This window comes from Theileria equi (genome assembly GCF_000342415.1).
Source record: "Theileria equi strain WA chromosome 2 map unlocalized gcontig_1105316255037, whole genome shotgun sequence".
NCBI lineage: Eukaryota > Apicomplexa > Aconoidasida > Piroplasmida > Theileriidae > Theileria > Theileria equi.
Window position 1 is genome coordinate 1,347,093 of NW_004668230.1, and position 17,644 is coordinate 1,364,736.

Here is a 17,644-nt window from a genome sequence, read left to right on the forward strand (position 1 = left end):
CATTCGAGTGTCTGAAACCTCTATATATGTGTACACAATGCTACAAATCCAGTAGCGTCTCCGTTATTGCTGCATGGCCAAAGTGCGGTCCGAGTACGCGATTATCATGAGAGACAGTTTTGGAGCACCAGGTCTGTTTCGCGTTGAAAATTCCTCTCTTGTCACACCCCAAGCGGATTTAATATTTCACATAGAAGACTCTTGATGGTCTAACGTGTGGCATAGTATTGGATTTCATCTTTTGCCTGCGCTGCATACACAATATCTGGTGGTACTTTGTATTTTCAGAAATAATTTGTACAAAACTTCCAAAGTGACTTTAACTAGGATCATTTGGCTGTACTTTATATAGGAAGGAAATTTAAAACTACTATACCAAGGTGGGAATCTCGGTTGCTTGTAAATATCAAATATACATACGTTTTTGTCTCTTTTACCTTCTTTGTACCGTTTTACTGGCTCTACAGACTTGTCTTTATACATACAACTCATACGTAGTACTGGTTCTTGGCGAGTATGACCAATGTGTAATGGGTCTAACCAGCCACCCAGATGCCTTCCACAAGCGTTCATCTAGACACTGATTTACAGATGAGGGACTGTTGCAAAGTACTACCAGCTATTTTTCTGGTATTATCAAACGTATTTTGCTTTTCTACTCTCGTGTTTAAGACACCTCCTTTGTTGTTACTCACCAACTTGCTCTTGGTAGTCATAGGTTCTGGAGGGATTGTAAAGCTGGTTCGCAGTCCGAAGGGAGGTGAGGAAGCAAGTAAAAAATTTCTTTCCCCTGACACGGTCGACAAAATCTCAAAGGCTCTGGTTACAAAGATTAATTTTGTTAGCAACAAGGCAGTAGACATCATATTCTGGGAAGACCCGATCAAATCTTCTTATGCGCTCGCAATTTTATATGTTTCAGGTCTAGTAACGAAAATTTTGCCTACTGTACTCATAGTTTACACTGCATCCTGGGCTCTGTTCTTGTATGTGTATATGCACGAGACCCTGTGCAACAAAGTTTACCCAAAATGCAAGCCTTACGTGGACAAGGCATCAAGCTTTTTGTATAATTTGTACTATAGCATACCGAAGCTGAACGAGGATAAGATGATTTAACACCGATTCCCTCAAACACCACAAGGCGGTCCCACAACCTGTACTCATCAGCTAGAGCAGAAGTATACTTTCGCAACATAATTTCTTTCCATGTTCGTACGTGTAGAGTATTTTACAAACACATTGACTTACTGACAAGGGTAGGGAGGAATAGAATCTAGAGACACCGGAGGATGATCCAGGAGGAACAGGGTAGAAGCTTTAGTTCCTTTGCCATTTTTCTAAAATTTCACTAGTTTGTAACATATCGGGCTAGTGTACATCATTAGGAGTTGGTTTCACTATTTTCTTCGGTGCTCGGTAAGAGTTCAGCGATTTGTAAGATACACCGCCAAGACCGTCTCAGGATATAAATCTTTGCAAAATAGCATAATACAAGTCAGGGACAGCGATAGAGAGTGTCTTTAGCTTTTGGATAGATTCGCATTGTTTCATGCTGTGAGGGAGGTTATCTGCGACGAGACGCGAATAGAGCTCCGCTACTTAACCAGCATATTGAGATTAGAGTAATAACTCCCTTATACTATTTAAACGTTTAGTGATCCTTCCTATCCCCTAAAACTCGGTAGCGGATGGGGTTAATTACCAGCACATGAATGAGCAGATTGTGTTGGAACAAGGAGGAATTGATATACTAGTCGACCAAACAGACTGAACTTTAACGTTACGGATTTTTGGATAAGACTAGAACGGTATAATTTATTTTTACTGCGATCTTCACTGATTACATCTCTCCAACTCCGGACTACTTGAAGAGAATCCGCTAGTTTGAAACTCGGTGCTAACTGCCACAAGTTTGCTAGAGGGATAATTCTTACACTATATTTGGAGGAACAATTGTGCTGATTTATTGATACAATTGTTGCGTGATTAGGAAACAGTACGACACCTCTTAGATTTGACCGATTTTGTTCATGCGTGGGATATTTACTGGAAATATCTCCTTGATGTTGTAAGGTATTATAAAATAACATACTTACCATTTTTGTGGATAAGTTGTTAGTCTTCGGAGTTTTGCTCTTTAGTGCTGAGATAACACATATTCGGGTGATTCGTTTTATTTTTACCTACAATGCACGGTCACATGTCAATCTTTGGAAGTATTTAGTGATTCACATTTCTTACAGTGTGACCTGAAGACATAGGATCTTCCAGGAACTTGTCTTATAGTGTCATTCCTTTATAGGGGGTTAACTTTCACTCTATTCCTTCATTTTGCTGTTTTGTTTTTCGCTTGTTTTACTACTGGATTGAAGTAGTTTTGTTGTAGTTTCATGGTATAATATTGTGGAACGTTATTGTTTTTATTTTATATTGTTTTGGGGTGCGCAGAGAGGTTGTGCATTACCTCGTTTTGGCGTCACCATAACCATTTTGTTGTAGACTATTAGGTCTTTCATTCTTTTACATGTAGTATACCTTGTTTTGGTATTATATTATTGTTATATAGTATTTATGTATGTTTTTTGTTATTGGTAAGATGCATATCTAGTTGTTTTATTCTTGCATACAAAGTAGGTACAAGCTAGCTACAGAGATTGTAGATTATACACATTGGAGGTGCAGGCAGATAAACGTAAACATGGTTGGAGGAATTCCTGTAACGAGAACTTTTGATCCTAGCAAGCCGAATCCGTTTATATCTAACAAGTTTAAGAGGCGGTGCCCTATAGCGTATTTTTACATGCCTATAGAGTGTTCTTTAGCTAGGAGTTGTAACAACGGATTTTGTCCACTATCTCATACGAAGTTGGAGGTTATATTCCACCCCATTTTGCATAAGACCAAGAGGTGTAGCATGGCCCTTATGAACGTCTGCAACTTCTCACAGCGCTGCGCTTTTCACCACAACGATATAGATAGAGTGGCTTCACATTTGTCCTGGTTGGTGTGGYAAAGGAACTGGGGCATGTACGAGAACAACATCACTTCCGTTCTTGTTCAACATGGCCTGGGTAAGGAGCACATTGACAAGGTGTCAATGATGATTGGTTTTCGTTTAAATTTTCACGCACCTATTGAGAATTTTCCAAATGATGACTACCTGTCATATTTGGAGGGCCAACTTTCTACACTGATCGATTCTTGTGAGTCGGCTGATGTGGACTCCGATAATAGTGCAAAATATGGTTTAGATAAAATTCTTCCTAATAAGTTAACACTACCAATTAGGCGATGAATGGCTGAACTATATTTCAGAATCTACCTGTCTGCAGTTGTACCATGGAGGCATTTGTCTTTTTACTGATATAACGCCTTAAACTTTGTTGTAATTCTGATGTGATGGCTTCGCTATTACCTAGGATCTTGCATGTGTTGTCATTGATAAAAATTTTCTTTGTAGGTATTTGGTGTGTGACACCTTAACCTTGTTCTGTTAAAGTCTAAAATTCTTTTGTTCGCAGTCTTATCACAGGCTGGTTGGCTTAATTATCGTTGTAACCCATCATATATGCCTATTTACCATTTCGTGAGCAAAACTCTCATTTGTAGCCTGGTCCCCCGGAGGGCATTTTTTGTCTAGAACACCAGTTCCCATATTGGCTACACCATCGGTGTGCCAGTTGTTGTGTAGTATACATGTGTATGTACCATGGACAATTTTGTCTTTGGATTCCCTCCTCCACCTGTGTTTTACCATAAGTACTCCCTAGAGACAGAATTGGATCAGAGCGATCAGCAGGAGTCCGATCAAAATGGATCAAAAGTCGATTATATCGCTGAAAACAACATATCATTTGATTATACGAAGTTGAAAGGGTTCAAAGGGCCACCTCCACCTGCCCTTCCCACCGATTCTTGGTATTCTTTCGGTTCACAGGAGACGGTAGGCATATTAGTCCACACACATGCGACTTTATTGTATTTTTTGACTCATATGATGGAACTTTTAGCTTGTCGAGGCCGTAAAACCTCTGGATTCCGAGACTGTGATCCCGACAGGAGAGAACGTCTCAGATTTACGCGAACATTTCAAGGAACTTTACGCACAGTTCATGAACTACCTACTAAAATATCTAAGTTCCCTAAAGAACGTACGTTGTTCGCTTATACAGCCTTCACATTATTCTACAGATGAGCAAGGACTGCGTGTCGGACATTAAGATGTTTCTAAAGGTTTGATAAATGTGCTTTCGGCTATATATGGATCATTTAGCTTTATATGAACTTGCAACACATCCTTCTGTCTCTATCTGAGAGGCAAGCCGAGGAAGATGTGCTGAATATGTTGAGGTATGTCTTGGAGAGTTTTTGCATTACACACTTTAGGGAACAACTGAAACGTCGGAGATATTACATTGACTGTATGAAGTTGTAAGTTTAATGAATTTAATTGTATATTGATAGAGCCCTGGTTGAGATAAAAGAGCATATTAAGACAAAGACAGATGTTATCGCATAATTATTGGCATTTACATTTGTTATTATTTAAATGGAGTTGGCCTCAGTTCATTTAGGTCCTCAGGATCCTATGTGTATGTTATGCAAAATTGTGAAAATTACCATGAATCGTTCTCCAGATTCCATACTATCCATATTTATTTCTGTGCCATTATCATAATCATCCACATCTTCTAGGGGATCAAACACTGAATCATAGAGATACTGAAAGCGCGCCTTTTCGTCTTCTGTTGTACTTTCCAGGTTTATAAGCCTGAACCCCTTGAGCGGGTCTTCGCGTGGGATCTTTAGAGCTCCCTTGGTTTCTGATGACCATTTCCACTTCTTCACTTGCTCCATCCACATCTCCTGTTGGAATTTCATGAAGTTTGCATAAACCTACTCTACTTTTGGACGCTAGTTTATTTTGTATCTTCGTTTTTATCCACGTGCTGTTCCATCCCTTTACCTTTTCCGGAACAGGAGCCGGAGTATTATTTGGAGTTGCATACCTATATCGAGTGCAATTGTGATTAATGAAAATACCTAGGCAACCAATCACATTTTTTAGGATAGTTTTCAATATGATAGATGAGTTTTTTTAGAGCAGATTCTGTGATTACCAGTTGTCTATATTTTAGAAGATTATAGACGTTTACACCTTCTACAGTTTCATTACGTACGGCTGGTATATTTGCTGTAGACCATCTGAAGTGCTCATTAGAATCTTTATACCCTTCAAAGACTAATAGTGCAGAGTTACACTTTCTCCCTAGGAAATTTTATCTTCTTTTGGTCTACGTACCTAGAATCCTCCTCAAGTTTTGAACTGCATATTTTGTCTTGTGGGAACTCATTAGAAAGGAATCTACCACTTGTATTTGTGATTGAGCAAACTTGGCAGATAACATAATCTTTAATCCATGGTATAGTGCTAAGAATAAATTAGTGCACACATTAAGACCTACTTCTTCGTTGTATTTTTATGCGCTGGTCCTGAGGCCTAACCGGGTGGGAGAACACACCTAGATATTTTCCGGGTGATTTTTTCCATCCAATTCTTGCTTTGCCAGTCCTTTGTTGCTTCCTCCATTTTTTTGTAGTTCCAGGCCACTATAAATAACATATAGAAGGTATATAAAAACGTACCTCCCATTTGTAGAGCTGCATATTTTCGCAGTAGCCAGCCTTGGCTCTCCTATAGAACTGGTAGCATCTGTGTAAGATATCCGGTCGCAATGGCACCCCGAAAATTTCGTTAGGCACCCTAATATACCGTTGTGGACCGACTTTTATTTCCTTGGCATCTTCATGTGTTTCAAATGTGTATACTGGAAGCTCAAGGATGCTGTTGAATCCGACAGCTGCAAGGTAATGTATCCATGAAACAGTCAACAAACCCGGAAATGCCCAGTAATTTTTTGTTAGCGTATCAATATCGATTATTTCACCGGGTCTTCTAACGACAGGAGGGTCATTTACGGATGGAACACTAGGAACCTGTAGATTTTAGTAATTGCAATTATTATCAAGACGTACCACCAGTTTGTTCGGTTCATCGGTTGATACTGTTGATGTGTATCTTATGCGATGTAGGATAGAGCCATTTGTTCTAAGATTTGCCCGTCTCGATAGATAATTATACAGTAATGGACAATTGCGATAGTGGATCATCATTAACACGACTCAGACAGTGTAGATGATGTTTAAATAAGAGCTAGATGGATTGAGAGATGTTCATTTCGGAAATATCTAGACTCAGAACAAATGTATAGAGTGAAGAGAGGGACCCGCATTGGGATGGACAATCTGACGAAAACTAGAGCTTGTGCACCGAATTTATTGATAAACAAATGAGTACATATACAAACCCACAAAATTTAGAGGTTCAAAGCTAACCCTTGTAGCCAAAGTTGATGCGCGAGACAATGTGCATAATGACAACAGCGCCCATGTACATGATAGCAAAGAGTAATACAGATTGTTGGCCCCTATATATGGATATACAATGGATGAAAGACCTACATTTGGATTCCAGAGGAAGTAAAGCCATAGAATTTCTGGAAGCCAGAGTTTGGTGGTAAGTTTGTCCTAGTCCCTGATGAGCTTTCGCCTCCAGTTCTCCTCCTACAACACGATTGCGTAATTTACAAAAGTTGAACAAACCTGGTGGCTATTCTCTGACCGCCGACCATGGTGGTTGGATTTGGTGCCTTGGATGCCTATAAACGGGTTTTAGTAGGAATTTAAGGATCAAAATGTATAAAAAACAAAAAATTACTGGACTATAAGGGTATACGTAAGGACATGTGGGATGTACAGGGAGATAGAGAGCAGTAGAGTGTCATGAAGACGCCTTACCATTTTCTCCGGAAAAAGAGCAATCTATCAAATGGGAATTGTGCAAATTTATTTAAAATTAAAACAAAAAGCGATCACACAGGGCTTGTGAACGGATTTTGATAAACTTTTAATACACTGATGTTGATTCACACATGTGTCACCTGACATGGTCCGTTACATGTCGACTTTCTCCAGGGACATACTTTACTATTCACAGGATATATCTCATTAGCTAAAGGCCTCAATGCCAAGAAAATGCACAGTCATCGCTTCTAGAGGTCGAATTTCCATACTGGAAAAATTACCGCTATTTTATGGACACACTTCTTGACAACTCTACCGGAGGAGTCTTATATCATAGCAGAAATTATAGCTCTAAGAAATGCACAACTTATCCATGTGTTCGTCGGAATGAAAGGGTCCCAATCCACCCCAACTGTGCTTCCACCAGTACGTTTGAACGCAACGAGCTCGGATAAGCACATCCTTAGGAATTATAGCACTGTTTTTGATGTACGACTGCATGAACACAAGTCGGTTTGGAGTGTTACATAGCTGATTTATCATGTGTTGTTGTGTAGTCGCCAAGCCCATAGAACCGCGGACAAGATGTGATATAAAGGGAGGAATTCGCATAATTTTAGGTGTAGGGAATAAGAGGGATGGAGTTTCACACTTGTACACATGTCCAGGTAGTTTTTGGTTTGGTGGCCGTTCTGTGTCTCCATGACCAGAGACTACTCAGTACCGAAAGCATATAGCCCAAATTAGTACTAGAACATAAAATGATCCATGAAAATAATAAATGTATGGCTTAATACGGACGTCTAGACTGGGGAAGGTTAGGGGGCCCAAGGAAGAGATTGCTGGAGGAAGAGCAGTTTTCGACGAGACCGTCGGTTGCATACAACGAGAATCATACTGTATGAATAAGGATAAAGGGAACCTCTTCATGAGCAGGGATGTGTACGTCGGAAGAAGGTCGAAAGCGGAGCATGTAGGGATTATTACCACCATGCCACTATAACTGTTGTATGTTTTGATCACGCTCAGTCATATCCTTTTGACTATTATTTTTATCTTCTAAAACATTATTTGTTTTAATTCTTATTCCTTGATTTCCTTGGGCGTTCCTCCTTTCATTTTTCAGCGGCCGATATATGTAAACTGTCAAGTGGGCCAATTCATGCCACTTGAGTGGTTTTAAATGAACATTATCGTTTTAAGATTTAATTCTTACTGTAATTAATACAAGGAAGTAATGAGCCCGCCGAAAATGCCTCTTCCTTCATAGATTATATCTATAACAGCTCAGTACTTTTTTTCGTAGTCTTTTGCAATTATACACTATCACCTTATACATACAATGACTACTATTTTTTAATTCTCTTATTTCCATTTGAATTCAGTTGATATATAGACATAAGTGCAATTATTTTTTACCAAAGCACTCAGGAATACTCATAGTTTGCATTCGTATGTGTTTTAAAGGAATTACATACAAGAAAGTTAACAATTATTCACGCAAATTACAATTTCTCAGTATATGCAGTTATATATTTTTTTTGTTCTTCGACTCATTTCGCTCTGTAAACAATTATCGAGTCTTTTAATGCTATTTGTCAGTTTTTTGTGACCTTTGGTCATGCACACATTTGGATATTTATTATTGCTGTGGTTTAGTTTTAATCCCGCTTTATTTATTGAGTTTTATTCTTTGATCACTCTCTTCCACATCACAACCACGTCCATATTTTTTAAACACATTGGTGGTTTTGGGAAGTATTTATAGGTTCCCATATATTTCAATTAGAATGAGAGGAAGCTGGATCTGGTACTAATATACAGCTAGTACTATATTTTTAAGCCGCTCCACGTGTTTCTGGATGCATTTGAAAGTTTTATTTTTTGGATAACCAGGTAAAATAATTTGGTTTAGTAAAGGGAGGCAGTAGTGATATTTATTTTGATAGCTGCCAACAACATCACTATTATTTAACACAAAGGATAGGAAAGGATGAACGATTCTATTCCTGTAACGAGAACTTTTGATCCTAGCAAGCCGAATCCGTTTATATCTAACAAGTTTAAGAGGCGGTGCCCTATAGCGTATTTTTACATGCCTATAGAGTGTTCTTTAGCTAGGAGTTGTAACAACGGATTTTGTCCACTATCTCATACGAAGTTGGAGGTTATATTCCACCCCATTTTGCATAAGACCAAGAGGTGTAGCATGGCCCTTATGAACGTCTGCAACTTCTCACAGCGCTGCGCATTCTATCACAGCCAGTCTGATAAGATGGGCGCCCAGCTATCATGGCTTGTGTGGCAGAAAAAGTGGGAAGTTTGGGAAAATAATTTTGATTCGATCCTTGCAAACTACAACATAGGTGAAGACATACGCAAAAAGCTCCATGTCATGATCACACCTCGTTTCAATTCCCAGAATCCACCAGGGAAAGTTGTCTGCGATGATAACGATTGCATTTTTGACATAGAAAAACAACTAAATGCACTACTTGATTCTTGCGACACGCCTGATACAATAGCCAGTCAACCCACAACAGACTTGTCGTCAGGGCTATCACCTAGTAGCAAATTCATCTCGTCATTTAGTCAAATGTACAATTTTGAATCGCATTATGAATAAATTTCCAATCACCTATGGGTTCTTCCCATCTTACACATTTTACACAATTTGTTTATCGCCGTATTAACGATTCCATGTCTATTCTGATGGATCTGTGGCTATAAATCTTACTGTCTCGCTGTCTTAATCGTTTTAGCAGTGGGTATTTTTGTGTTGTAACATGTAACATAATATTTGCATTCTGGTGAAAAAAATCAGTTTTTCGGGTAGAAGTACTCGTCTATTGCATTTTATGAGACATATTATTGTCGGATTGTATTGTTTAGTATGTAAGATTCGCATGGACGGATTGAAAGAATGATTTGGTGGCCTCACTCACGGACAAGAGCACCTTTTACACATTTGATGTGCCGCCAAGGATCTGTGCGCCTCAAAACCATGTTAAAATTTATATAAATGTTAAAACATAACGTTTACATTACACTTTAGACAGTTTGGTAGTTGCAGTGCGTATTGGATTGTCTATTAGTTTGGTATCCACTTCATGGTTTTTAGATTCCCAGGTACAATTAGAAATTTGGGAAGTGATGTAGGGGAGTAAAATGAATGACATGTTGCTTCGAGTATGTAAGTTTTTACTGATTCGGAATCCTCCACCATATCACCATCAAAGTTTTGAGTGGTATCCTCCTGAACAATTGTCATTACTATTTAAATTGAGGATATACATTAAGTTCAACACTACGGATGTGAAAGAATGCGATGATATTGGAGTATGGAATTAGATCCATGTCTTCTGTGGCAGGCACCGCCACTATAGAGTTCGTTAGTACAAAGGGATCACCACTCCAGGGCGATGCATATAATTCTTTGGATTTCATTGAATATTGTTCATCTAAATTTAGTTTGTCTGAAATTAATTGGAACGTACCTGTAGGAAACGCATCTTTTGATAAAGCTTCTATGGTGTCAATAAAGACAAAGTTTGTGTCCAGCATTTTAAAACGAACTACATGAAATTTCCCGGAGGATCCAATTTCAAAATAGCGTTTCCAGCACATAAAGTTCAAGTATTTTAGTCTGTCGTTATCAACCTGTAGTATCCATGTGTATGAATAGTGGTATGAAAAGGTATTTATACCGGTACAACTCCTTCTAGTTTTGATGCCCCAAGTACAAGAACTTGCCGCTTCTCTTTTGGAATTTTGGGATTGTCTAATTGGTTTTGAAATGATCTATACAGCTATAAATACCTATTTCAGTGGCCACACTTGCAGGTTCATTAGGTTGAGCAAAAGCCAAATTTCCCAACAAGTTTGGTGATACAAAATCAACTCCAGATCCGTCGAACGCAGGCTTTGTTGGTATAGTATTCTTTTGTACCGTAAATGCCTTTACCAAATCCTGATGAATTGAAGGGCTATCTATTACAACAATCATAGTGACTTTAAATATCTCTGCAAGCCTAACAATAGTATCTTTGCTGGCCTGGTAAGGTGCATTTATAATAAGCCCTGTTAATTCGCATATTGAGAGTAAAAATATACCTGACGAAGCTATATATTTTTCCATATCCTTGACCTCATCGGTTCTTCTAGAATGAGGTTGTAACTTTAGGTTTTGCTCCATCATTAATTCGATGTTCACACTCATGGTCTTACATGTCTGCAATAAAAATGTGATTTTTTGAGTAGTTGATCTAACATGCAGATAGAGCCATTCGTTATCCTGAATGTAGGAATATCCATAGAAATGTATTAGTGGATTTCTTGGTAGGCTATCTTCGATGCTTGTAACCACAGTGGCCCCAATGGTGCCAGGATAAAAGTTTAGAGGTTTCTTGTCGGTCGATGCCCTGAAATTGGTAAAATTTGGGGTAATGCTATACCTAGGATCGGCCTCCACAAAAACCGGAGTCCAGCCATTACGAAGGGCGTAATTACAGAGCATCATACATATGGAAGATTTTCCACTAGACGGGGACCCGGTAACCAAAATCTGTAAATTTATGAATGCACAAGCGCGAAGATACCCTTGGTCCATGTGTATTTTTTATTGCGGCAGATTCTCTTTCGGCGTCCAAAGCATTTACCAGGTTCAAATATTCCCTCATAGCATTATCATATGCTTCATATTCCTAGACATTTATGATAGATCATACTGAAAATTACAAACCTGTTGAACGTGGCCTTTAACCTGAAGTGTACATCCTACCCATGTAAAGATTGCCAGTTTTTCTCCTTCTCCAATAGATATTTCCATATCAGGGATGAGCTCCCTCCCAAAAATTTCCGCTGATCCCCTTTCGCAAGGCACAGAAGGGTCATTAAAAGGCGTGTTTAAGAGCTAATAGACTTTGTAACTCGAATACGAGAGCAAACAAACCAGGACCGAAGGCGGAATAGACACTGGAGAGAAGGAAGTCTCTGTAACTAGACGCAGCTCAGAAAAGGGGCTCAACTTATATGTACGAATTGGTTGAAACATTGTGCAAAATAAGTTATATTAGAGACATGTGAGTAAATGACGTCGTTTCTTTGAAATTAATGACAAATATAAACACCCATCATCTCCAGCAGAAATATAATAAAATATATCCCAAACCATAAGAACGTTGAGTGACAAATCCTTCTTTTCCCTGAATTAAACTCCACTATCGGGTCCAAAGCTGACCAGGTGTGGGCACACCAGTCTGTTTGACGCGGATAATACTGATAGACCGCCAATATCTTGGCGATATTAAGGTTGGTAATGAGGTTTTACGCCTGAGATGGTGTTTACTTGTTTTAAAAGACATGTAAGCGCCAACTCCCTTTTTAAGAGCGTGAAATCGGCTCTACTTCACAAAAGGTGCATATATTGGCCACCTCCTCCAAACAAAAGATCAACTATAATAGAGGTTTGACTAATACATTATTATTTTATTGCACAATAGCTCCCGTCTGGAAAAAAGTGTTTCGTCTTCATGGGCAAGCGTGACTGCGACGGTAAACTTGAGCCAGTAGTTTGTTTCATTGACAGGTTTGTGTTTTAATACCATATTATAACAAATTAAACTAGAAATGGAGACAAATTGACATGGTTAAACACAGAAGAAGTTCACCAACTCGAGAAACTGGTTATTTTCTACCCATTTTTAACAATTTTAATCACAGGCTCCGAGACTTTTAAGCTATTTTGACTTGTGGGAATCGAAGACAAATGATGTAATAGAGTAGATATGTCACTATAAACACAAAAACATCGACATTAGAACCATTCATATTTAAGAATTTATCCTATTCTTGATTTCGGAAGCTTTTACCATTGTTCTGTTTAGATATTTTAGTGATTCCTAAACACGTTGTTTGAACTATATTTATACGCACCCTTTGTTTATTGTACTTTTGCTTGTCTACCCTTTCCATCCTAAGATATTTTTCCCCAAGATAGTCGAATAAGAACAGGTATATAACGGCCAGTACATACAGGAATATCCATTTTGTTTTCGTATCTGGATATTATTTTGTTGTATACACAGACATACATTTTCTCGAGAGGGATTCAAAATACTCGGACATGCTATTTCCTGCTTCAGCGTCGATTCTGTATTATGCTTTTGGGATATCGTTAAATACCTCTTAATAAGAGCAAATGCATTTGTTGCCGTGAAACAGTGGATTAAAAGTGTGCTAATAATTAAAATAGCCACGACGCCACTTTGAACTTGTTTGAATTGTTCTGCAAGGTATTAATCTCCATATTTATGACGTACTCTGAATATTTGCGATGGTATTTTTTCTCTCTTTGTTGCGATTTTCACTTACAAACCTGCAATACATGTAACAAATGGATTTTTACTTACTTTTTGGAAACGGCTAGCAGATTCTTGACATCATCTTCTAGACGTTTAGCTGCTAACTGCATCTTGAATCTATTAATACCCTCAAGGATTTCCAGGACGTTTTCGATGCCCAAATTATCCTTAGATTCGGTGTGTTTCTCAACACTATCAATAATTAACTCGGGGCTGATAGTTTTGCATTTTGATATAAATAAATACCTTTTAATGACTTCCTCAAATGATTCCAGCTGTGTTCCATTTGCCCCGAGCAAATGTTTAATAAGTTGGATTCCACTAGGTACAGATATTGGATTAAATGATAGTTGTTTGGCAACATCAGCAGAGTGTCTTCCCTTGAAAACATCGTACAAGCTCTTGTTAAACTCTGCCAATATACCATCTGTATCTTGAGGATTTGTTCCAACATCAAAGTGTACAAAGAGATTAAGTTTCCTGGCTTGTCCACTTTCCACAATAGATAAAATTGTTTGTTGGTAGTGAAGCATGTTCGTATTTAAAGATGACGAATCCAAAAGTACTAAATCATGATTAATATTTATAAACTACTCACCAATGACTTTGCTAGCTTTGTTTTGAACCAGTGTATCTATGAAGGCGTTTGTAGATGATAACGAGCTTGAGTTTGTATCAGATAATTCCAGCAGAAATACTGAAACCATCTTGAGGTATTTTTCATCAGTTACTACTGGTATATACGTAATTGATTCAGCTATTTTGTCTTGTGAATGGCGGTTTAAGTTCTACGAAAACATTCTAGGCATACATGCAGATACCTTGGTCAACCAGGAACTATTGTGAACTGATGTTTCAGAATATTTGCACGGATATACAAAATAGTATTTGGCATATCCTGAATTACTTCCCTCTGAATGTCTTTAATGAAAGGAACAACACTCACCGTTTCTGTATTCATCGGGAAATACTCTTTCTCGATAGAGATATTCCACTCTACAACAATTATTTATAGAGTCTGCTTGTACTTACAAGTCCTTTCCATGTGATCCATCAGATATGAGAAGGAGGAGTTCATGTCTGGAAAGGTGATTCACCGATATATCGTGGTTCGTTAGATTTCCTGTAGATAGAGGAGTTATTACGCTACAATAAACATACCTATATGTATTAGACTACACATATCACTTTCTTGCGGTAGTTCATCCAATACTATAGGAAACGAGGCAGAGGGATGGTAAAATCCACAAATCTGTAAACAATAATTGTTCAAATGAATGATTTGACATAATATTTGCAAAGTTAGTAGTACTTTTGGGCTGCGTTGCAATCAGAAAAGGAAACAAACCGTTTCGACTGTGACCAACGGATCAATTTCCTTCATTTCAAAGAATTCTTGCTAGAAGTCTTGTACATTTCGAGAATTTTTACGCTATACTCCAACTTGGTGAATGTGTCAGAGTAAAAATAAAAACCGAAACTGCGCGGTGATTCCACAACATACACACCAGGGGGACCTCTGGTGTTTATCAGTGATTTAATGGAAAATTCAACAATTGCAAATCTATATATCAAATTAACTAAATAACGTCCATTATAAAGATGAAAATTTGATTAATTCATGTCAACATCATTTAGTACAAATTTCATAGTACTATGTTTACTTTGGGGTTTAGAATCGTCTTTATCTTTGGTTGAATCAAGTAAAGATTGCACAAGTGCTAAGTGGATTCCAAGACCTGACTATGTACGAGATTACACGTCGAGCAGACGGGGTACATTCTTTATTTCCCAGGGTTTAGTACGGGATTCCAAGGGTTTTCATCCGAATAAGGTGTACTGGAAGAGTGACTCCAATGGAGAATACCTTTCCTTTGTCGAATCTTCACATATATATACGCATACTCCAGCAGATTCCGAATATGAAAAAGGGACAACAAATGAATATGGAAATGGATTCCATGGCACCTTCGGATTTAGATTGTTTGCAAAGAGACAGATTGAGAGCAACACCTCTGAAAATGATGGAAATAAGATTAAGACAAAAACACGAATGACAAAGAAACCGCTGGATAAAGAGAGACCAAAACGACCAAAATTAAAACAGGATAAAAAAAATAATAAAACAGCGGAATCATCAGATAATTCTGATAATTATGAGCATAGTGGAGATAATTCTAGAGAGATAATTTACTCTACAGGCCACGATGACAATTTAGCTTCACTCTCCATATCCAAAAGGATGTTTCATTCTATTTTTAGTTTGTTATCATCTAAATATGTTCCAAATTCCTACCATATTGTGCCTATTTTGTATCACTTGAGAGATCATCAAAAAACAGATTTTCAATACTATTGGAGTGATTTTCTTCAAGCTAAGACAGATGATGAGGATAATATGAATTCACCTTCTTCAGATTCTATGTCAAGCAAGGAGAGTCGAAAACTTACAAATTTGAAAAAGTATTCCAAAGCACTCCGCAACAACTTGATGCATAAGGTAAAACGTTATAACGAAATATCTGCCATATTTTTGAACAACACCGAATATTCTACGGAAAAGGATACAAATGAACTAGTATTATCTATTCCTTCTTCAATTTTGGCTCGTCTCTCCCAATCACCAAAATATAATTCTACAATTGAAACTACAGATTATCCAATATCACTAATAACATTAAAGGAAGGTTTCCTTTCGAAAATGTACAATATGATTGTGAGACCAGAGCTTATCGACATTATTGAGAAGTTGTTTTTTTTTAGGATAGATGAACCACATGGATTCATGGATACCGCAACGACATCTGAAGAAATTAAGCCTATTCCTAAGGAGGATATAAAAAATGCATTTGATCATTTAGAATATCGTAAAAATGCTAAAAACACTAAGAATTTATCCGAATATATACCTGAAAAAACTAGAAGAATGCTAGCCATAATATTCAAGTGCGCCAAAGATATCGTGTTTATGAATTCATGTTCACTTCTGTTGGAAAAAATTGTCGGTAGACCAATTCTTGATAGCGAACTTGCATACGCATTTGGATACAAATCTGAGGATGAATTTAAGAAGAGAATTAAAAATAGTCAATACGAATTAGAAAGGCGCCTAGATTCGTTCGCTATACCTCTTACAGATCTTATTATGGATAAAATACAAAATGACACTAAAGATAAATCTATCATATCCGCTATATGTTCATCTTATAAAGACACAGTGGAACTTATAAAGCAGAAAATATGTGCAGTCCATCTCAATCTTTCGGAAGCAAGTTACAATTCACTAGCCAGTGCTATATTCGCAGCTGGTTATACAGGAGGGAAGAGAGAAGTTCTCAAGGCAAGTTTGCCAGATCATCTCCCAATTGGTACACTAAGACTTGCAAAGAAAGCTCTTGACACTAAGGAAGAATTGACATACAAACAGAGAGCAACTATAAGGGAGATTCAATTTTCAAAACGCTTAGGAGTACCATATACTGAGTTCGACGATGACTTTACTAAAACGGTTGCCAATGTAGAGCTAAAATACGGTAAAACAGAGAGAGGTTCTATAAAAGAGTTGCTAAAAAAACAGGAGCAGAAGGAGATTTTTGATAAAGAACTTTCAAAGAGATTAAATACAGATTTAGATAGGATAAATGAAGCGATAAATGCTCTGGAATGTAAAGTGGTCTCTCCCTATGAAAAGATACCAAAGGAAGCTAGAAGAAAGGGACCATATAGTGATACACTCACAGGCAAAATGAGGGGAAAAAAGTATTACGGGGATATTGATGAAATTGATATCCCAGATCCAATAGAAGACGATCCAAATGCTTTGAGGGAGGATGTTTTGAATAGATCTTTGAGAAGACTGATAATTGAAGCGTTGGATGATAGAATAGCCAAGTTTGTTTATATGGCCGCTTTCGGGTTGTTCACAAGGGGAGTTTGGACCACAGATAAACTCATAGAATCGTTAAATATCCAAGTAGATAAAGAAGTGCTGGGTTTCATATTGTATACATCTATTCTCAGATGTCAGGAATACGAATCATGGCGTATAAAATTAAAATTACCACCATATGTAAATGAGTGGGACGTAGATCCTCGAATAATCCAACATTCCAGACTAGATTTATCGCATATTCCTCACCATCTCAATGCTCCTATTAAAGAATACGTTAGGAGAAACCTATATCCTTCCTATTCTTGGAAAACGGAAGGGGATAATGCTTCCAAATGTGGTGAGATTAAAAACAATAGAATCTTGCGACAGAAAAAAATAAAGCCAAGAATGCGATCTCTTGAAAAGATTCTAATGAACCATAAGAAAGAGATGTATAGAATGGATAAAATATTAGAATCTAGTCCTTTAAATTATCTTGATGACACTGGTCTTCACGATCCACAATAAAATGTAGCAACCATTT

At 37.7% G+C, this 17,644-nt stretch overlaps 11 protein-coding genes across 11 annotated transcripts; 6 read left to right on the forward strand and 5 right to left on the reverse strand.

Moving 5' to 3' along the window:
• Positions 1-286: 286 nt before the first annotated feature.
• On the forward strand, positions 287-1,119 carry BEWA_040650 (uncharacterized protein; the record flags this gene model as incomplete). Its single annotated transcript, XM_004833422.1, has 1 exon — positions 287-1,119. The coding sequence occupies exon 1, from the start codon at positions 553-555 to the stop codon at positions 1,117-1,119; it is 567 nt and encodes a 188-aa protein (XP_004833479.1). The 5' UTR covers positions 287-552.
• A 1,306-nt stretch (positions 1,120-2,425) lies between these two features.
• Positions 2,426-3,564, forward strand: BEWA_040660 (conserved hypothetical protein). Its single transcript, XM_004833423.1, has 2 exons — positions 2,426-3,248; positions 3,292-3,564. Exons 1-2 carry the CDS (start codon positions 2,702-2,704, stop codon positions 3,378-3,380), a joined length of 636 nt encoding a protein of 211 aa, XP_004833480.1. The 5' UTR covers positions 2,426-2,701; the 3' UTR covers positions 3,381-3,564.
• Positions 3,565-3,712: 148 nt separating this feature from the next.
• Positions 3,713-4,522, forward strand: BEWA_040670 (conserved hypothetical protein; the record flags this gene model as incomplete). The annotated part of the gene is made up of 6 exons (XM_004833424.1): positions 3,713-3,946; positions 4,014-4,154; positions 4,195-4,236; positions 4,277-4,353; positions 4,390-4,434; positions 4,468-4,522. 6 exons carry the CDS (start codon positions 3,713-3,715, stop codon positions 4,520-4,522), a joined length of 594 nt encoding a protein of 197 aa, XP_004833481.1.
• Positions 4,523-4,544: 22 nt separating this feature from the next.
• BEWA_040680 (conserved hypothetical protein) lies at positions 4,545-6,174 on the reverse strand (the record flags this gene model as incomplete). Its single annotated transcript, XM_004833425.1, has 9 exons — positions 4,545-4,589; positions 4,624-4,869; positions 4,904-5,012; positions 5,047-5,272; positions 5,306-5,434; positions 5,469-5,613; positions 5,650-5,864; positions 5,901-6,000; positions 6,040-6,174. 9 exons carry the CDS (start codon positions 6,172-6,174, stop codon positions 4,545-4,547), a joined length of 1,350 nt encoding a protein of 449 aa, XP_004833482.1.
• A 191-nt stretch (positions 6,175-6,365) lies between these two features.
• BEWA_040690 (conserved hypothetical protein) lies at positions 6,366-6,695 on the reverse strand (the record flags this gene model as incomplete). Its single annotated transcript, XM_004833426.1, has 3 exons — positions 6,366-6,491; positions 6,526-6,627; positions 6,667-6,695. 3 exons carry the CDS (start codon positions 6,693-6,695, stop codon positions 6,395-6,397), a joined length of 228 nt encoding a protein of 75 aa, XP_004833483.1. The 3' UTR covers positions 6,366-6,394.
• A 2,165-nt stretch (positions 6,696-8,860) lies between these two features.
• Positions 8,861-9,913, forward strand: BEWA_040700 (conserved hypothetical protein; the record flags this gene model as incomplete). Its single annotated transcript, XM_004833427.1, has 1 exon — positions 8,861-9,913. One exon carries the CDS (start codon positions 8,861-8,863, stop codon positions 9,491-9,493), a length of 633 nt encoding a protein of 210 aa, XP_004833484.1. The 3' UTR covers positions 9,494-9,913.
• A 45-nt stretch (positions 9,914-9,958) lies between these two features.
• BEWA_040710 (conserved hypothetical protein) lies at positions 9,959-11,920 on the reverse strand (the record flags this gene model as incomplete). Its single annotated transcript, XM_004833428.1, has 10 exons — positions 9,959-10,123; positions 10,162-10,328; positions 10,365-10,527; positions 10,575-10,648; positions 10,687-10,947; positions 10,981-11,288; positions 11,322-11,431; positions 11,466-11,570; positions 11,609-11,779; positions 11,819-11,920. 10 exons carry the CDS (start codon positions 11,918-11,920, stop codon positions 9,959-9,961), a joined length of 1,626 nt encoding a protein of 541 aa, XP_004833485.1.
• A 202-nt stretch (positions 11,921-12,122) lies between these two features.
• Positions 12,123-12,686, forward strand: BEWA_040720 (conserved hypothetical protein). Its single transcript, XM_004833429.1, has 4 exons — positions 12,123-12,332; positions 12,369-12,454; positions 12,494-12,551; positions 12,589-12,686. Exons 1-4 carry the CDS (start codon positions 12,204-12,206, stop codon positions 12,649-12,651), a joined length of 336 nt encoding a protein of 111 aa, XP_004833486.1. The 5' UTR covers positions 12,123-12,203; the 3' UTR covers positions 12,652-12,686.
• Positions 12,687-13,273: 587 nt separating this feature from the next.
• Positions 13,274-13,762, reverse strand: BEWA_040730 (hypothetical protein; the record flags this gene model as incomplete). The annotated part of the gene is made up of 1 exon (XM_004833430.1): positions 13,274-13,762. One exon carries the CDS (start codon positions 13,760-13,762, stop codon positions 13,274-13,276), a length of 489 nt encoding a protein of 162 aa, XP_004833487.1.
• A 57-nt stretch (positions 13,763-13,819) lies between these two features.
• On the reverse strand, positions 13,820-14,613 carry BEWA_040740 (hypothetical protein; the record flags this gene model as incomplete). The annotated part of the gene is made up of 6 exons (XM_004833431.1): positions 13,820-14,017; positions 14,051-14,142; positions 14,176-14,225; positions 14,262-14,352; positions 14,391-14,481; positions 14,578-14,613. The coding sequence occupies 6 exons, from the start codon at positions 14,611-14,613 to the stop codon at positions 13,820-13,822; spliced, it is 558 nt and encodes a 185-aa protein (XP_004833488.1).
• Positions 14,614-14,850: 237 nt separating this feature from the next.
• On the forward strand, positions 14,851-17,628 carry BEWA_040750 (hypothetical protein; the record flags this gene model as incomplete). Its single annotated transcript, XM_004833432.1, has 1 exon — positions 14,851-17,628. One exon carries the CDS (start codon positions 14,851-14,853, stop codon positions 17,626-17,628), a length of 2,778 nt encoding a protein of 925 aa, XP_004833489.1.
• Positions 17,629-17,644: the final 16 nt, after the last annotated feature.